This window comes from Pseudophryne corroboree, chromosome 4 (assembly GCF_028390025.1).
Source record: "Pseudophryne corroboree isolate aPseCor3 chromosome 4, aPseCor3.hap2, whole genome shotgun sequence".
Lineage (NCBI taxonomy): Eukaryota > Metazoa > Chordata > Amphibia > Anura > Myobatrachidae > Pseudophryne > Pseudophryne corroboree.
Window position 1 is genome coordinate 188,393,088 of NC_086447.1, and position 19,559 is coordinate 188,412,646.

At 45.6% G+C, this 19,559-nt stretch overlaps 1 protein-coding gene across 1 annotated transcript in view; it reads left to right on the forward strand.

The window, feature by feature from the left end:
- The first annotated feature begins 13,567 nt into the window (after positions 1–13,567).
- Positions 13,568–19,559, forward strand: part of LOC134911244 (transcription cofactor HES-6-like) — a 39,217-nt gene continuing 33,225 nt past the window's right edge. Inside the window, exon 1 of the mRNA XM_063919543.1 lies at positions 13,568–13,754. Coding sequence (XP_063775613.1) covers positions 13,698–13,754 — 57 coding nt within the window. The 5' untranslated portion in view covers positions 13,568–13,697. The remainder of the gene's footprint in view (positions 13,755–19,559) is intronic.

Here is a 19,559-nt window from a genome sequence, read left to right on the forward strand (position 1 = left end):
TTTTCCTTTCAGGCAGTACATGCCCCCGTATTCCCCCAAAAGAGGACCGGTAAGGGTCTGTCTGTGCAGTTTTTACGCAGAGCACTAACCACTATACGATCACGACAACTTAAACGAGCCAGGTAGGAGACGAACCTACAATCTTGTTATCTATAGTCAGATGCGTTATACATTGCGCCTCTGGCCCAGATTCGTATTTGTCCGACACACTGTGTGACCGACTTTGCAGTGAAGCTGCTTGTTTGACTATGCATTAGACTTAGTGATCATGTACTCCAACCAGTAAGTACACCACGGAAGTAACGTGTGTATTAACCTGCATTACCGTGCATGTGGTTACCAGCAATAGTGAATCTTCCTGTAGAGTCATGCTGTACAAAAAACAATTAATAAATTAAACTCCTAACAACACACCGCTCCTCCAGATGCTAAGTGTTGTAGAGCAGCAACCTCCGGGAAAGAACCAGGAAGTAACGTTAAAAGAAAATGGTGTCCTACCATGTTTTTTTTTTGTTTGTTTGTTGTTTTTTTTTTAACACCTGTTAAACCAGGATCTGAACCAGTGTCCATGCAATCACAATGTTCACTGTGGCCTGAAAGCCTAACCACTTAGCTACAGAGCCACCTGTAAAAACAATAAGCAAAGCTGCTGCAGATGAGGCCTGAACTCACCATGTTTGCCGTGCTCAACAGATACTGTTTAATAAGCACTGTGTGCTGACCAATTAGTCTTGCTTACTGCAAAATAGATTTTTAATGTCAGCATATTATATATATATCTACACATACATACAACAATGTGTATTCACACATACTCAGACCTTAATAAATATATATATATTCCATATATGTATACATACACATATATATTATATACCCATATACAAATATCCAGATATATCCTGATACAGAGGTATAATACATTTTTTAGAAGTCTGAAACTAAATGTGAGCTCACACAGGCTTAAAACCTGAGATGACTGCTGCTTAACCACAGCTTAGTTAATGGGCCCTATCTAGTGGCCGGCGCTGGGAGCGCGCTCTTGGGAGCAGCCTCTGGAGAGCTATCCTGACTGTTAAACCTATGGTAGGTTTATATTGATAGTGTAAGCCCCAACTGAGCTATTTTTAACAGTTTGAACTAGCATGTATTAGTATGCAATCTAGTTGGATCACCAGTTTCCCCCAGATGGCAAAACACTATGCACATTGCTTAGCTTCCAAGCTCAGATGAGTTTGGGTGTATCCAGAGTGGTGTGGCTGTAGATTAAAAATACCTACAGCACCTTGTACTCCCAGGTGGCTAATCAGGCCCAACACTGCTTAGCTTCCAAAATCAGATGAGATTGGGCGTATCCAGTGTGGTGTGGCCAAGTGAATTAAGCCAAAGCTGCTGCAGGCTTTGCAGTGCTCTACAGATACTGTTTTATAAGCACCATGTGCTGACCAATTGATATAACATATCTTACTTTACAACAGTGAACCAAGCCAGTATTTGGCTGCCACAGCCATGATTCAGATTTGCAGTCTTTTGGATCATTATAAACAGTTTATGAAATAAATAATTAGTAAGTGTATACCCATGTTTTAGACATGGCAGGGAAACTGCTTATTAGTAATTGCTGGTGTCTTACCAATGCAGACAGACAATACAAAAAAAAAACAAAAACAAAGACAGACAACTTGCACGACTCAGTAAATAGCACTAAGGTGTCTCTATAAATATATATCTGGCCAAGTGCAGTGCACGCCAGCAATATGCCTGATCCCAAATTCCCCTTAACACCCCTGCGCCTTCAATGGAGGAGAGATGTAACACAGGAAATTTCTGGAAATACAACAGGAAAACAACAGGAAGCATGGTTAATATGTCCCCATGCTCACAGTATAACACAAAGTGCCGACTTATAATTATGTAGGCAGATTTAATAAACATCTTATGTTGCACTCAAACCTGCACATGTAACTTGTATCCTGTTTTAACAAAGACTTCATAGCCTATTGTAATACATATGCAGCGCTGCTGTATTCCCTTTATCAATAAGAGTTGAATCATGATCTTTTATCCAGTGACCCTGACATTTCTGTGTGCAGGGAACATCACTGTGGCAGCAAAGTTACTCATGGAGCGGCCTATGCATAAAACCATGTGGCTGACGCAGCTCAGAGCGGCGGGGGACCACACACACACACAGTATCCCACACAGTGGGGCGGCAGCGTGAGCTGACCGCCCCGTTCAACATACCTGGACCCTGTGGTGAGGGCTATGACGGGCCTTCTCTGTAAGTTCCGTCCAGCCTTTACTGCAGGTTTTAGTCCTGCACATGGTAGTGAGGGAGCTCTTTTTAGAGAGGTCCGACACCCACAGCTGCTAAAGCAGCCTTCACTATCCCGGACCCACGCCTATTGGAAGGGGGGAAGGGATGTGGTAAATCGTTGAAAAAAGAAAAAACTTAGAAAAAATTCCAATGAAATGTGGACCTCTGTGGCAGCAAAGCCACAAGCCTACTAACTGTGTCGAGCACAGAAAAAACACTGAGGTACTCAGGGATATGGAGGGGAGGTGTAGTTTCAAAATTAATTTATTCAGTGCCTACTTCCTGTGGAAGCCGTCCATATCCCAAGAGTACTCCAGTGACCCCTAGTGGATGAAAAAGAAATTGACAATATGCCATTCATGACACAAAGCGGCAAGGAAAGGCTAAGGCCTTGGTCTATGTTCATGACTGGTGGGTCAGCTTCTCATGAAGATGGTAGCCCTCCTCACTCTCGAAAAATTTTAAAAAATAAAGCTTGTTAAAGTACAGGAAAAAACAACTGTGCGTTCAGAGGTATCACAAATCCCCAAGGAGAGTCTAAGTCTGTCTGCAGTTGCGATGTCTAGGCCTGACCTTCACACACTGTATGGGAAGAGGAGGCTCCTACCACCATTTGCATACCCTCTGCAAGTGCTGGGAGGAGCTCCGCCAGTCCAGTTGCTGATATTGAGATTGAGGATGTCACTGTAGAAGTACACCAGGATGAGGAGTATATTGGTGTAGCTGGCGCTGAGAAGGAAGTTGACTTTGAGGATTCTGATGGTGATATGGTTTGTTTGAATAAGGCACCAGTGGAGACAGTTGTTGGCCATGGGATGAAAAAGCCCTTTGTCATGCCTGGGCAAAATACCAAAACAACCACCTCTTCGTATTTCTCCACAAATCCGGACAACACGTGTCAAGCCAAGTGTTGCCTTTGTCATTCCATAATAAGTAGGGGTAATACGTCACCTGCAGCGCATTCATCATAAGTCATTGTCAAGTTCAAAAACTTTGGGTAATAGCGTAAGCAGTCCACTGACACCAAAATGATGTGGTTTGTTTGAATATTAATTCTCTGTGAGGATGAGGATGTAAACACTGAATGGGGGGGAGGGAATCTGAGGATGAGGACGACATCTTGCCTCTGTAGAGCCAGTTTGTGCAAGGAGAGATTAATTGCTTCTTTTTTGGTGGGGGCCCAAACAAACCAATCATTTCAGCCACAGTCATGTGGCAGACCCTGTCGCTGAAATTATTGGTTTGTTAAAGTGTGCATGTCCTGTTTATACAACATAAGGACAATCCTGTTTCTACAACCAAGGACAATTCCATCTTGCACGTCTTTTCTTTGCCACATCATTCCAGGGGTGCTGCCCTATATGGGATGCTGCCCTACTGCCGTTTAAGCCCAGAGGTGCTATTGCCTGTCTGCTGTGCTGTGTAATTCTCCAGGGGTGCTGCCTATGCTATATAAGTCCAGGGGTGCTGCTGTATAATTCATGGGGTGCGGCGGCTGTCCTTGAGCCTAGGTTTAAATTAAAGCCTAGAGCAGAATATGGAACAAGCTTCAACATCACAAACAGATTTGTGAAAACATATAGCCACAAAGGTGGAAATGGAAATTGCAATTTTGAAGAAGTATTTTCCAATGAGACCACATTTGTAACCAAAGTCAGTAAGACTCAGAAGAGACAGATTTATAATCCAGCGCAACTTCCGCAGAGGTAAAAGAGAGATTTTCTGCCGGAGCATTAGAGAGAGGTTCTTCTCAATCATTTCTTGTTAGGGACTCACTGAAATGAATGGCTCCAATTAGTCAACCTTAATTTTGATTTATTATTAAATTTCCAAATTTTGGGATTATTTATTTACAAGATGCGCATTTGTTGTACAGGGTTCTTTTCATAAGGGCTGCTTAGAGTTATCGCAAGACCTCGCGGTGTTAGAAGAACAGAGTTTCAGTGATCTTGCATTGCATCAGCTGTTACGTTCCTGGTGCTCAGAACAAGAAAGATGTTGCGTAGTGAGTCCAGAGCACCAGAACGTGATGCTGAAATAAGGTGTGGTATGGAAATAGCCCCTAGCAACCTACCTCCATTGTTTCACCCATGTGGTCAGTTCACGCCTGCGTGACTATGGTTTCTTGGGCCCACGGCAGCCGCGTTTGAAGGTCTGCCCAACTCCGATGCCCCCAGGTCTTAGAGTGAGACAAGGCGTGAACTGAGACAGGATAATAACAAGGGGACCTATAACTAAAGCAAACAGATGGCTAGGGGCTACTAACAGCCCTAAAACTAAATATATGTGCGGCACACCGCCAAAGGAAAAGGACAACAAAAGATACCACTGTCCAAACCCCACACGGCACCGTCGTGTACCGGGGAGGACAGTGAAAAGCGGAAACCTCCGCAAAAACACCAGTACAAAACAAACGCAAGGACTAAGCGGCCTAGGCCGCAACACGCGGCAGAAGCCGCTACTCACGAAACCGGGAGAGAACCCCAATAAGCGAGAACCCCCAGATGACTGCAACAGGTTCACTTGGACTGGAAGGATTCCCAGGACCGGCTTCAGAACTCCAGGACTCAGGAGCACAGGGAGCAGGACCGACCAGATTCAGCAGACTAGGAACAAACTTTGCAAGGCAGGAACAGCATACGGGAAGCTATCACCGGCGAGGCTGCAGTGTGCTGGCTCCCATAAAAAGGCCCTGCTGTCCAATGACCGGAGAGCCAGCCAGACCAGCCCCCAGACCCTAATTGATGGTTGCCGTGCAGCTGCTCTGCTGCACGAGCAACTCATTAAATAGAATTAGTATCTGGCAACGGGGAACGCGGGCCGCCAGTGGCGTCCCCGTTGCCATGGGACCCGGCGGCACAGCACGCACGGCGTCCTGGCGTTGCTAGGCGCCGGGCGGGTACGTAAGAAGGTGCGGCGGCCGTGACCGTCGCTCGGCAACAGTCGGAGCGGCGTCACGGACCGCCGCGCCTAACATCAGCTTTCCATTGCACTGCAGCACTAGATGGGCCAGGAGCTCCTGTGAGGCACAAACAGTTACTGATTAAGGCCCAGTATAGAGTCTCATGGTGGCTTACAGCAGGAAGCTGTCTGGCTTGCCAGGCTGAGGCATGCTGTGGGAACAGAGGTTAGCTTCCTCCCACAGCCCTACTTATAGTATTAATGATTTTCGACTCTAGAGTGGTAAGCTCCAATAGGGCAGGGGCTCAATAACAAAAAATTCATTGCACAGTCCTGCTTAGTATTGTACCGAACCCACCCAAATCCAACTTGCCCCATCGGGGGCTGCTGTGGGAGCTCATTAGGGGCTGTTAATACATCTAAGGGGCTGCTTTATTTAAAAATAAAATATGAATACATTAAACAAGATACACAGGTATGCTCACCTGCGTGTAACTGGGACACGCAGGTATGTTCACATGCGTATAACTGGGAGCTGTGAAAAATGAAAATAAGGCATCTGCCACAAAATATGTAAATGAAAATGCAATAAAAAATTGAAAAAAAGAAACCCACGAGATTTTCACAAAATAAGTCTCCGGACTCTGTAGAGGGGAAAATATCCAATCTCGATCCTGTGGTATACACCAGTTTATTTGCATCCCAGCATTAAATCAGAGATTATTGTAATTCCCGAAAATGGAGAAGGGGGTACAAATTCCGAGGCTTTGGCCCCTAGTTTTTCAGCTTGTCCAGTAATGTGGTAATTATATATTTGTTTGGTTGAAGATCTTTCCGTTCCACACCAATATAGGAGTGGAGGTGAAAGCCTGTGTGTTGTTCCTGATTGCATGTGCCTCTCTGATTTTTAATCACCTTCTTGACACTGTCCTCTTCCTCTTGCTTCTTCTCGTAATATGAAAAGTCATCAAAGAAGAAGGTGGAATGTTTGTAGCTAGGTATGATTCGGAGAACTTAGCGAGCTTTTCCAGGGGGGCCACCTGTCGCTGAAATGATGGGTGTATTAAACTGTGCATGTCCTGTTTAAACAACATACGAGTGGCAAGGCCAAAGGACAATTCCATCTTGCACCTCTTTTTTTCCTTTGCATGATGTGCTCTTTGGGGCCTAGTTTTTAAAACTGCCATCCTGTCTGCCACTGCAGTGCCACTCCTAGATGGGCCAGGTGTTTGGTGCCACCCACTTGTGTCGCTTAGCTTAGTCATCCAGCTACCTTGGTGCAACCTTTTAGCCTAACAACAACATTGTGTGGTGCTCAGAATAGACTGGAAATGAGAGGAAATTAATGTTATTGAGGTTAATAATACTGTAGGAGCAAAATTACCCCCAAATTCTGTGATTTTAGCTGTTTTTATGTTTAAAAAAAAAATCCAGATCCAAAACCCGAAAGGGTGGTTTTGACAAAACCAATCCAGATCCAAAACACGAACGAAGATCCAGACCCAAAACCAAAACACAAAATCCGAAAAGTGTCCGTTGCACATCTCTACTCTTTAATAGGTTTGGTACATTTCCCCTAGAGTATGGTCAATATCAGAGAAACATATTAATGGGTCCATTTATCAATAAATATTTGTGCCTTATTTGGCTAGATTGTTCAATGTGTACCCATGATTTGCGCGCTCCCATGGTTCGTTAGCAATGTCTTCTAGACAGCCCTACTGCAGAGTCAACCAGAAGACATCACTAGCAATGACAAACTGCTGAATATAGTATGGCATCCCCCTTTGCCCCCCTCCCCCCTCCCCCCCCCTCCCCTTTCCCCTGTATCAGTATCAGTAGCCGGATCGGCCAGCTACAAATCATTCTGATGTGTAGCCGTCCTTAGGGGGTATTCAATTAGGGCCATTTTTTCCACCTAGAGGATAGATTCAGCAGGAGCAAAATACATGTGGATGGGTGTATCCATATTTTTTGTCACCTGCGCCAGCAAAAACGCGGGCTGTTTCAACGATTTTGAGGCATTTTTTTGCAAATGCGTTTTCATTAAAAAAAGGGAGAGAAGGTATTGGCGAAAATGCCTTAAAAACGGCCCCGCAATTGAATAAGCGGGGGCCATTCAACAGCTCCGATATTACCGGAGCTAATTGAATACCCCACCTATAATTCTCCTAAAAATGTCTCCACTTAAAAAAAGAGACAAATTAAACATAATGTAAAAAAAAAAAAAAAAAAAAAAAGGAAGATGCACAATGGAAAACTTTGTCCTGATGGAAGATATGCAAGATGGCAAACACCAAGTTTCTGTTTCCTTTAACAGAGAGTGACCACGTGAGTTCCAAAAACTTCTAGCAAATTCAAATAATAAGCACTTTTGTGACTGTGCCTGTAAGGAACAGCTCCAGCAGTCTAAATTCCATTCAGAAACACATAATTTAATTTCATGTGTACATGTCCTATTTATCCTTCATGTGTCAGGAATGAGCATAGACAAAATTACTGGGATTATTCTTTTGCCCTAAATAATAACTGGACCTTTGATTCACATAGTCAAGCACAGATGGGATAACACATGTCTGAAACTCTCCCTGCAGTCCACAAATACAGAGAAAATACTCTCCGTAGATGAGATGTAATAGAGGGTGAGTTTTCCGAAGGTGCGGGATTCCGACGGAACTTGGATATTTTTTTACAGCTGCAATTGCCCCTTTACAAAAATAAAAAAACTAAGTTCTATGATTTGTAGGGCAGGACATTTTTGGGAAATGTATAATTAGTACAAGTTATATGTATATCATATAGTACTAGTAGTGTAATGTATAAAGTGAGAAAAAACGCATTGCGGCCAGCTTGATTCAGGGTGGTGTGTCGCCAAACATTCCGCAATGTTCACCTGTACACATATTTGCCCATTACAGTAGCTCAACATCGCAACTCCAAAAGTGTACAAGAACGGCATGCGATGTTGTTGGCTGCGATATACAATTGTATATTGAATTATTTTGGTTCTGAGCACTGAGTATATTACCAAAGATCACAGGATGGGCCTGATTTGGATTTGGAAGTAAGCAAGTAACTTTGTGTCTGAAACAAACCATGTTGCACTGCAAGGGTAGCAAATACATTCATATTTTTTCTGTGCAGGGTAAATACTGGCTGCATTTGCATGTAGCCCACAAATATTACACATCTTTATTTTTACTTGCCAATTTAGATTTCAATTTTAATACCTCCAAATTAAAATCTAATCTCTCTGCACATGTTACATCGGCCCCACCTGCAGTGCAGCATGGTTTTGCCCATGCTGCACTGCAGGTGGGGCCGATCAGTTACTTGATTTTGTTTTACTTTACTTCCAAATCAGAATCAGGCCCAATATGAGGAAATTCAATTCTGGGTTATCTAGCATCACCTCAACATCACACATTTTGCCTTGCAGGCCCATAGGGGTGTAAATACATGATAGGGTGTAAATACATGATGCTGGAGGTTTTTCAGCTAATATATTTGACTCTTGAATTAAATCAGCATTTGATGTGTGACCTCGCTTCATTGGGCATTAAGCATTTCATCTAGATGATGCCCTAATTTTATTCCAATATTCGGCCTGATGGAAAGGCACAGGACGTTCTTAGTGGACTTGCAAAAATATGCAAATGACTCAGCAACCGTCTTGGCACACAAGCGGCCATTGCCAGTGTCTCACATCCGCCACTTATGTACATAAGCGGAAAAGTTGGGAACATCGGACCACTAAGCAACATTATGCTGTCTGAGCACCTCTCCTAAGACGCCGGGGTCTCCCACATAGGCTGACTATGCAATGCACAGAAGAGGTCATGACATGCCTGCATTCAGTGTCGGACTGCGGCATGAAGGGCCCACCGGGGCGATGCTGCAGTAGAGGCCAATGCTTAAGGGTGTGGCCAGGCTCCACTAGGGCGTGGCCAGCCACCACAGAGGTTTGACTAACCATTACAGAGTCTGGAACCTGATCCCTAAAGGAGGAGGACCCAGAGGCAGTGGGGCCCACTGGTGGTTTCCCCTGTTCCCCTGTGGGCCAGTCCGACCCTGCCTGAATTTTCCTAGCTATCACCTCCCCCAAATTCTACCTGCCACTCATATTCACATTTACATACCTCCCAACTGTCCCGATTTCGTAGGACAGTCCCATTTTTTGGGGACTGTCCTGCTGTCCCGCGATGGGTGGGCAGTTGGGATTCTCCTGTCACGCTTGCAGCGGTGAATAGACGCTGTGTGCATGCTGCAAGGCCATGCCCCCTTTAATATAGGCCATGCAGCCATAGGCCAGACACGCGCGCACGAGGGAGTCCCGCTTCTCTCTTTGAAAATGTTGGGAGGTATGCATTCAGGAATCAGGACATGTTAAGCAATTGCAAGCAGGCACCAACCAGGATAAAGGCACATTTACAACGGAGAAAGCCGTATTATTCGGAGGTAGCCATGGGGAACCTTATATTGGACACCATCACAACTGAGCAATGCTTTGTTATTTGCACATGTGCTGGAGATGTGCAGGGATGGTGTGTGATGGTCTCAGAAGTGTGATTAATTCACTGCAACTGTTTGGGGGCAGGAAAGAGGAGTGCTTAGTAAATGCGTGTCAGCCCTGTTTCTGAGGCGTGTCAAAGACAGCATCTGCATCTTCCGACGCAGGTTCTCTGGCCTCAGCAGCTTAGATGCAGTAGACGTTCTTAGTAACTTTAGAATTACTCAGATGTCCGATGGTTCGCCCAATGGGCCTAGGGCCTAATTCTGAGTTGATCGCAGCAGTAAATTTGTTAGCAGTTGGGCAAAACCATGTGTACTGCAGGGGTGACAGATATAACATGTGCAGAGAGAGTTAGATTTGGGTGGGGTGTATTCAAACTGAAATCTGAATTGCAGTGTAAAAATAAAGCAGCCAGTATTTACCCTGCACAGAAACAATATAACCCACCCAAATCTAATTCTCTCTGCAAATGTTATATCTGCCCTCCTCCCCCTGCAGTGCACATGGTTTTGCCCAATTGCTAACAAACTTGCTGCTGCGATCAACTCAGAATTACCCCCTGATTCGCATTTGTACACAAATTATAATACAAAAGATGTGCTGCGCTCAGCCTAGTGTGTGAGGATTGTAGTGCTTGTTACCAATAAAACTGATCTAAATTCATAAATTGTATAGTTTACTAAATGAACATAAACCAAGTATTGGATGTAATATTATGCAGATAAGCAAAAAAATCATGTGTCACTGCTGTGTTCAGCCTAATGCTACAAATGAGAAAAATGTTTTAGAGGAAGTATATTCTTATGTACTGTGAAATAGGATGGGGAATGTGATCATTTGATTGAACAGTACAATTTAGGTGCATGGTGATAAACAGTCCCGCATTGCTTGGTACTCGATGCTGTCTCTCTATATTGCTCTCTGCACACTAAATCAAGATGCTGTTAAATGAAGCAAATTGTCTCCACGGAATAAAGTCAGTGGTGCTGCCAAACACGGGTGAGTGGCGGCGTCCCGCTCACTGACTTAGGTACCTGGTTCTTGCCACGTCTTACTGAGTCAGTTTAACCTGCCCCCGGGTGCCTCTGCGCTCCGGACTCGCCGTCCTCCGCTCCGGGGCCGCCGTCCAAAGGGGTGTCCACCACGTGAGCCTCTGCTGAGACACGGACCCAGGTGTGGATGGGTGTAGTCGGGGAAGAGTAGTTGGTACAGTTTGGCTTGTTCAGCCTAACCCGACCAATTCCTCTCCACTACGGAGACTTACCTAAGCAGCCATGGGGACTCGATCTCTACTCTCAGCTGCGCTGCTGCTGTGTTCCTGGGTTGGTCCGTGCACGGATCGTGGTTTTGTCAGTTGCTGCGGTCTCTCTCTCTCTCTCCAATTCATTTCAACCAATTAGTGGTCTTCTTCTGGGAGTTGTGGTGGTAACAAGCACTACAATCCTCACACACTAGGCTGAGCGCTCAGCGCAGCACATCTTTTGTATTATAATTTGTCCACGCATAGGTTGGTTACCTATTTATGTGCTGCAGCTAGCCAGGTCTACCCTTAACGGCACAGTGCGCAGGTGCATAGCATTATGCGTTTGTACACAAACCTGATGGTTTACATACAAATCTGATTGCTGGGAGTCTGCAAATGCGATATTGTTTGCAGACCCCCATTGGGTCAGTGTATGATTGACATGCTACAGCATTTGGGGGGTGGGGACCGGGTCCGATTTACAAAATGGGTCCATGTCTCCCCTGTTTTGTAGGCGTGCTGGGCCCAGGGTTTGCTTCTTGCACTCGGCCACTGGCATCACAAGGGGGGTGCGGCCTGCTCCCGGGTGTCACCCGCCGAGAGGTGACACCAAAATGCCGGCTCCTGCTCAGTGACAGGAGCCGTTTGCTGCACTGTTACATTATGTGCAGCACTCGGCTCCTGTCACTGAGCAGGAGCCGGCACTGCAGAAACAGCACTCCGCGGGAGGCAGCCCACACCTCCCGATCCCCCCAAGTGACGAAAAATGGGGGTCAGGAGTCAGGACACAAAGCCGTGTCCCATTCCCACGAAGCCCGACCCCTTTTTTGGACCCCAAGTGCTGGAAAACAGATGACTGGGCACAAAGCCCCGCCCCTCCAGTGACACCCCACCCCCTTACCATGAAGCCCCTCCCCCGTTTTACCACCGCATCGGGTGTCCAGAGGGTAAGAGACGCCTCTGCACTCGGCTGACTGGGTCCGATGGCCAGTCTGCGTAAGCTTTGGCTAATGCAAACTGGCCAAGTGCTGTGACCATCATGACCAACGGTTGCCATGGTAATCCAATGCTGCGTCTTCGGACGAGGCATTCGGATCACAGATGCATGCAGGAGGCCTCTTTCTGCTACAGAAGCCTCCTGCTGCATTTGCATTCTATTTGTATGGACTTGCAAAGCCTCTTTCCTTACAAATCAGAATCAGGCCCAGTGTTCATGATAGTAATCCGATGGTCATCTTCAGAAGCATGCAGAGGATCGGAGACGCCACAGGTGGGCATCCTGGTTCTAACTACACCTGTATCATTTACACAACTTCTCAGATCTGCTGCCACTGATCACCGTTCACGCCCGGGTCCACCTCTGAATCAGGATCAATATCCAAAGAGTATGCAACAGTGCAGGGTTGGACTGGTCCACAGAGGTACAGGGGGAAGAGCCCCCCGGTGGGCCCCGCTGTCTGCCCCCCCCCCCCCCAGGGATCAGGTTCCACACTGCGCACTTGAATTATACATTATACACATGTTACTTATCTCATAATGCACATGACTATGGTGCATTCTCTACACTGCATTGCCAATATTTATCTGGTACATTATCATGCATGCACTAGCAGTATTTATATATTTATTAAGGTACCCAGCCCATGCACTCTGTAATTTTTAGGCAAACCAATGTAGCGTCTGGCAACACCCCCTCTGGAGACTGGCCACACCCCTAAACATGGGCCGCTACCACTGCATTCCCCAGTGGGCCCTTCATGCCCCAGTCCGACACTTGAACAGAGTGTATCCTTGCCGCCCAATGTGGCCACACCCCACAGCACGGGTGTGGTATAGAAGATCTACATTCATTAGGTCTCCAGTCATTAGGTTGACCCCATATAGTCGACAGACACAAGGTCAACGTGGACAAAAGGTCAATAGGGTCAAAAAATGACAACGTGACAATGGTCGACATAAAAATGGTTGACATGATTTTTTTTTTAGCATTTTTGGGATTATTGTGGATAGTTTTGTCATCTGGGACCACCGTTTGTAGAAACTTGTTCCCTTCATGGGTCTGCTTCGCTTGCCATGCTTCGGGCACAGTGTTTTGCTCCACTCCACTCGCCACAAGGTTACTAAAGGTTATGATTTGTGACATGGATAGTCAAGGAAGGAGCAAGTCCAAAAAATGTAAAAGGTATTGTGTACCTGTCGCATAAACCAATGCTACCGACCAGTGTGTACCTTAAGAAAATTGGCGCTTTGTATGTGGTCACCATTGCAACTTTTTTAGTAAACACAATTTGTGCCTGCGTATTGGGTGCGAAAATTGCAGGCAACGCTGCATCACTGTCTGGAAACTTATTAGCAATTGCTCATTTTGTACATAAAAAGTCCACTTGAATTGCATTCCTCTGAGTGACGAGGTTACAATGTGACACGGGTGTTTTCAGGGGATGGTGTGGGCTAAACAAAAGACCCTGATCCGGACATCTGTGCCTGGGATCCTTAAAGAGAGAGAGAAAAGAGAGAGCTATTCACATGCTAATGAGGCCTGTATATAATGCTAGAGCGGGAAACTGCTGAAGGGACAGAATAAGAACAGGAACACAGCAGCGGGAGGTTAGAGGCAGAGCAATAGAGAGGCAGGGAGATTTGGTAACTACCAGTGACACATTTCAAAGCAAGAGATCACACTAGTGTCACTGAGGAAGCTGGATAGCATCAGCAGGTTGCAATGTCTACAGCACCGAAGGACCCCTTGAAACTTACCAGTGGCAAACAGGAAAGAAAGGTAAGCGCTGCCCTCTGTGACAGGTTATCATTGACATGAAGCTTTGACATATGGGACCCTGCTCAGATTATACATTTACAGCTCCCATGTGCACAGCAGACACACCACTCCACACTCAGGAAAAGCTCAGCACATTTGAAACTCCTACCCTGGTGGAAAAACTCAGTCCCAGCTCCCCTTTACACTCACGTCAGTCACCTGGCATTAACATAGTCCCATCCCATGTGTAATCCCCCAATCACATCCTGTATGCACTAGTTGTACCCACATCGTAGCTTAGGTTACACACCTAGCAGCTTGCCTCAGGTTACACACATAGGCGGCACACAGTGAGTTGGACACACTTCATACTCACAGCCTTGCATTGCTTATGTGCCAACTGGACTAGTAGACACCCATGAAGCAGAGCCTGGTATTTCAGACTCACAGCGTGCAGTGTACATCTATAGATGCCCCTCACTTAATGACTGAGGGGCAGATGTGTTAAGCCTGGAGAAGTGATAAAGCAGGGATAAGTGGAAGGTGATAAAGCACCAGCCAATCAGCTCTAACTGTCAATTTGCATACTGGAGCTGATTGGCTGGTGTGTTATCACTGCTTTATCATTGCTTTTTCACTTCTCCAGGCTTAATACATCTGCCCCTGAGTTCCGTTCCTATGACTAGGTCGTTAAACAAATTGGTTGATAAGCAAGGAGCCCATACCCGTACTTACGACGTGCTGCTGAGACACCATGCCGCATGCTGTACTTACACCGCGCCGCCGTATGTAAAGCTGAGACGCCGCACTTGACACTGAGATGCAGCAATTGACGCCGAGTAGACGCTGAGATGCAGCACTGCCATTTCCAGCTGGTTGGAGAGCTAGTCAGAAGTCCGAGCAGTCGATAAACAGGTAGGTCTGCAAGTGAGGGGCATCTGTACAGTGTAAGCTGGGTTGCATTAACTCATGTGGTGCTAAAGGTTGGCTCCACAAGTATAGCCTGTGCCAAGCTATATATTTGTAAACAGTTGGTAGACATATGATCAAGTTAAGCATTATGGCCGTCTCTGCCAAACCATTACTTTACCCATGTCTCTAGCGTGAATTGATTTAAACAAAGGTGTCAGGCTTTATAACAGGTACATATGCGAGTGTCAGTGACTATCCGTCTCTGTGTACAGTATTTCCATTTCCTAGATGTACATTGCATGCCCACACTTATTAGGCTAGCTTTTCTTTGTCTAAAACTATGAAATCGCTTGAAAAACAACTAAAATGTAATGTGCAAACATGGTTGGTGTAGTGGTTGGCATTACTGCCTCACAGCATTGAGGTCATGAGTTCAATTACTGACCATGGCTTATGTATGTAGAGTTTGTATGTTCTCTCATGCTCCTGTTTCCTATCACACTCCCAAAGCATACTGGTAAGTTATTTGGCTTCTAGCAAAAAGTTAACCCTACATGTGGTAAGGAATATAGGGGTACATGTACTAAGCAGTGATAAAAGAGAAGTGAGCCAGTGGAGAAGTTGCCCATGGCAACCAATCAGCATTGACATAACATTTATAATTTGCATACTATAAACATATACAGAGCAGCTGATTGGTTGCCATGGGCCACTTCTCCACTGGCTCACCTCTCCACTTTTATCACTGCTTAGTACATGTTCCCCATAGATTCAAGAAGCTCCACTGGGGCAGGAACTGATGTGAATATATATATATAGCCTTAGCAGTTTATAGTTTATTCATGAACAGTTAATATAGGTCTACAGTCAACAGGTCTACCACTAATGGTAGACATGCATTAGGTCAACAGGGTCAACAGGTCCAAGGTCGACATAGAATAGGTAGACAGTCGGAAAGGTTGACACGGTCAAAAGGTCAATGGGGTCAAAAGGTTAACATGGAAATATTCGACACAAAAAAGGTAGACACAATTTGTTGGGGTTTTTGGGGGTGTTTTGTCACTTTTCTGCCACAAACAAGCCCCATTAGTGTACTGTGTCTCCTCGCATGGCGAGGGGGACGCTACCACTGTACTTGTTATAGGTTCATATACCCAATTATCATCCACGTGGATGGTAAAGTATGAAAAAGTTGAAAAAAATTAAAACAAAACAAAAGCAAAAAACGTGTGTCTACCAAATGTGTGGCGACTATTGTCATGTCGACCTTTTGACCCTGTTGGCCCTGTTGACTTTTTCACGCTGTCGACCTTTTGACCCTTTCGACCTAATGCATGTTTACCATTAATGGTAGACCTATTGACTGTAGAGCTTTTTAGTGTAGATCTATAGTCCAGATGCCCAGAATCTGACCAATGCAATGCTTGGCAGTGCCAGTCACAGCGTACATACTGCAATTAGGCTTGTGCTATTTACTTTTTGAGGCTCATCTTCTGATCACACTTACAGGATCTGTATTGACTATAGCTGCCAAGCAGTATGTATGAAATTGTACAATGTTTTAAAAGGAAAATGAAATAAAAATATAACATTTTACCACTGTATTCTTTCTTATCCGGTGATTTTAAACTAGGGGACTATTCATCAAGACATTTTTGTGATATCCCCCGAAACACACAGTTTTGGGGGTAGGCTGTACACCCAGGTGTTAAGTACCCCCTGTAAGTAACTACAGGGTACCACAGCGGATATCGGAGATATCTTCTGTGACTGTGACTCCGCATTTTCAATTGCAAAAGCATCCCCCATAAAAACCAATAACCTGCTTCATTGTCAAATTCACCAAATTCACATTACCAAGCTTAGCAAGGGGGGCATGATGGGGAAGTTGGTGGTCCACTCTGTCTCCACTGCCCTGGATGGCAGCACATTGGTGAATAGATGACACACTGTGCTGGGAGGGGCTGCCTCAGCAAGCCAAGAAATGCGACTTGCAGCCATGCCCCAAAATGTCATAAACTATGGAGTGTGGCAACCTGGCCATACAGACACGTTCTTTTTCACACAAGGAGCACAGGGATAGGATTTGAAACTGTTCGGAGGTATGCAGTACCTGGCATCCACTGTAAACTGTAAAGCTGTGTACACACCTGGCCTACGGCCTCTCTGATTATTGGTAAGTGCATACACACTTACCATCCGCCCGATGTGTCGTGCCAGACGTCACAACTGGGCGGGCATTTACATGTGTCCGCCCAGTTGAGATGTCAGTCACTGGCGGTCACTGCAGCAAGTGTACAGACCGCCCAAACGCAAAGCCAAATGCACAGGGCATCAGCTGCGCTGTACAACCGTCGTGATATATCTGTGAACTATGTCGTTCACAATCAAATCAGGGGTACACACCTACCGGCGGGCTTGCAATATATCGGCCATTTGCTTAGAAGGCCGATATAGCTGCCAGTGTGTACCCAGCTTTACTGATTAGTTTCACAGAGTGGTGACCTGGGCTGCAGATGACTGAAAGCAAGTACTGAGGCCTTCACACCTGCCTCCTGTACTCCTCAGATTGTGGCTGCTGAAATTAAGGATCTAAAGGAGAAGGCAAACAGTGCAACATGACTAAATATTTCTGTCCGCTCTATGGGCGCGATGTATTAAATGGAAAATGCGGTAAACTACCATTTACCACATTTTCCTAATGTACTAACCCCCAGCTAGCAGGTCAGCGCTGCGGAGGGGTTCGCCAGCTTTTGCTGGCGATACACCATAGAAGCCTATGGGCTTCTCTCCGCAGCGCTGTATGGGGGTAATTCCAAGTTGATCGCAGCAGGAATTTTGGTAGCAGTTGGGCAAAACCATGTGCACTGCAGGGGAGGCAGATATAACATGTGCAGAGAGAGTTAGATTTGGGTGGGTTATTTTGTTTCTGTGCAGGGTAAATACTGGCTGCTTTATTTTTACACTGCAAATTAGATTGCAGATTGAACACACCACACCCAAATCTAACTCTCTCTCTGCACATGTTAAATCTGCCTCCCCTGCAGTGCACATGGTTTTGCCCAACTGCTAAAAAATTTCCTGCTGCGATCAACTTGGAATTACCCCCTATGAGGGATCTGGTCGGATCTCTCCCAGCATGCCCCACACCTGCCTCTGTCACCCTGTGCATGCGCAGACAGACTCCTGGGCCGAATCCCGGAAGTCAGGCAGCCTCTGGGGATCGCAGAGGACAGCTCTTACCGAAAGAGCTGTCCTCCGCAATGCTAATCGCATATGTAAGTACATATGCGATTAGCATCTTGGCGATGGGCGGCGATGTCTATTAGTACATACCACTCTATCACTTTACAAGGCTTAGTACATCTGCCCCCTGACATATCACTGTCAATAAAACACACAAGGCTTAGTTGAGGGGATGTAGTCAAAAGGTCAACAGAGAACGTGTCGACATTCTGACTGGATGTAACTTCCAGGTCTCACAGTCACATGACCTCTGGGACCCAGAAGCCACCACTCCAGCCCAGAGTAGGTGAGAGGTTAGGAAGTGTGCATCAGCAGTTCCTTGTGGCATCTCGATGTAAGGTAAGCAAGAGGCAGCCATGCTGCTAAGCTTCCCCCCGTCAGCAAAAGTCCTGACCTCCAGCAGCATACAAGAAGGGCAGGGCCAATCGAACAAAAGCTTTTTCAGAACCAGTGCAATAATGTGAATCTCTTGTCTGGGGGTCCCCCTGTATGTAATATAATTTATAAATATAATAAAATGTAGTTATTTACCTCAGAAAAGCAACATTTTATGATTTATGTTACCTTCTTTTGTCTTCCAACCAAAGGCATCACTAAGGGGGTGCGAACTGCACCCGGGTGTCACCATTCCAGGGGGTGACACCAAAATGCAAGCTCCTCCAGGAAGCTAGGTGCAGAACTGTGACATTAGTGCAATGCAGGCATAGTCTCCGGGGGCAGCCCAGCATCTCCCCAATTGAACAGGCCCAAAAATCATGATCATAATGTCAACAAGTTTGAAGCAAGCAAACTGGAGAGGAGAAGCAGGTGGGCAGGGCCGAGCTTATGGCATCATTAGGCCTCGCCTACCCACCGTGAATATACCTCAATTGGGCAATATTTGGGTGGAGCTAAAATGGAGCAATTAGCATACAATCGCATCATTAGGCTCTGCCCCCTCTGTTGGGGCTACGATTTTGCCGTATTATTCTCCTCATTCTGCCCACTTCACTAGGAGGTGGGCAGAATGCGGGAGGGGTGTCCACTATTCCGGGGCTGCGGGGGACAGCCCGAGTAACCTGGTGACTCCCGCAGAATCCGGGAGAATAGGTAGGTATGATCTAATTACATTTCTTATTCTAGTTTGAATAAAGACATCTCTACTTGTGCTACAAGGCTTTTCTCTTTCTTCTGGATAATTTTGCAGTAAGTTGGGAAATCAGTCAGACACTATGGTGGGTATTCAATAGGCAAAAAAATTGCACTTTTCGATATTTTTTAGGGTGAATGGGGATTCGCCCTATGCAATAGCAGGGCCGTTCTTTCGCCTAGGCAAAATATCTGACAGGAGTGAAAAACATGTGGAGCGGTGAATCCACATGTTTTTACACCTGCCCCAGCAAAAACATGGGCCATTTTCAACAATTTTGAGGCATTTTTCACCAATGCCACTAAAATAAAGAAGTGAAAAGTCATTGGCGAAAATGCTTTAAAAAAGGACGAAAACGGCCCGCAATTGAATATGCAGCAGGGTAATTTGAATATCACCCTATGGATCAAATAACTGCTAAAAGAAACTTGATTTCAAGATAATGTGTACCTACTGTATACCTTTTATGGTAGAAACATTTATTAGAAATAAAAATACATTGCGTTGGAAAGCGTATGGTCAAATAGGCTACAAGAATT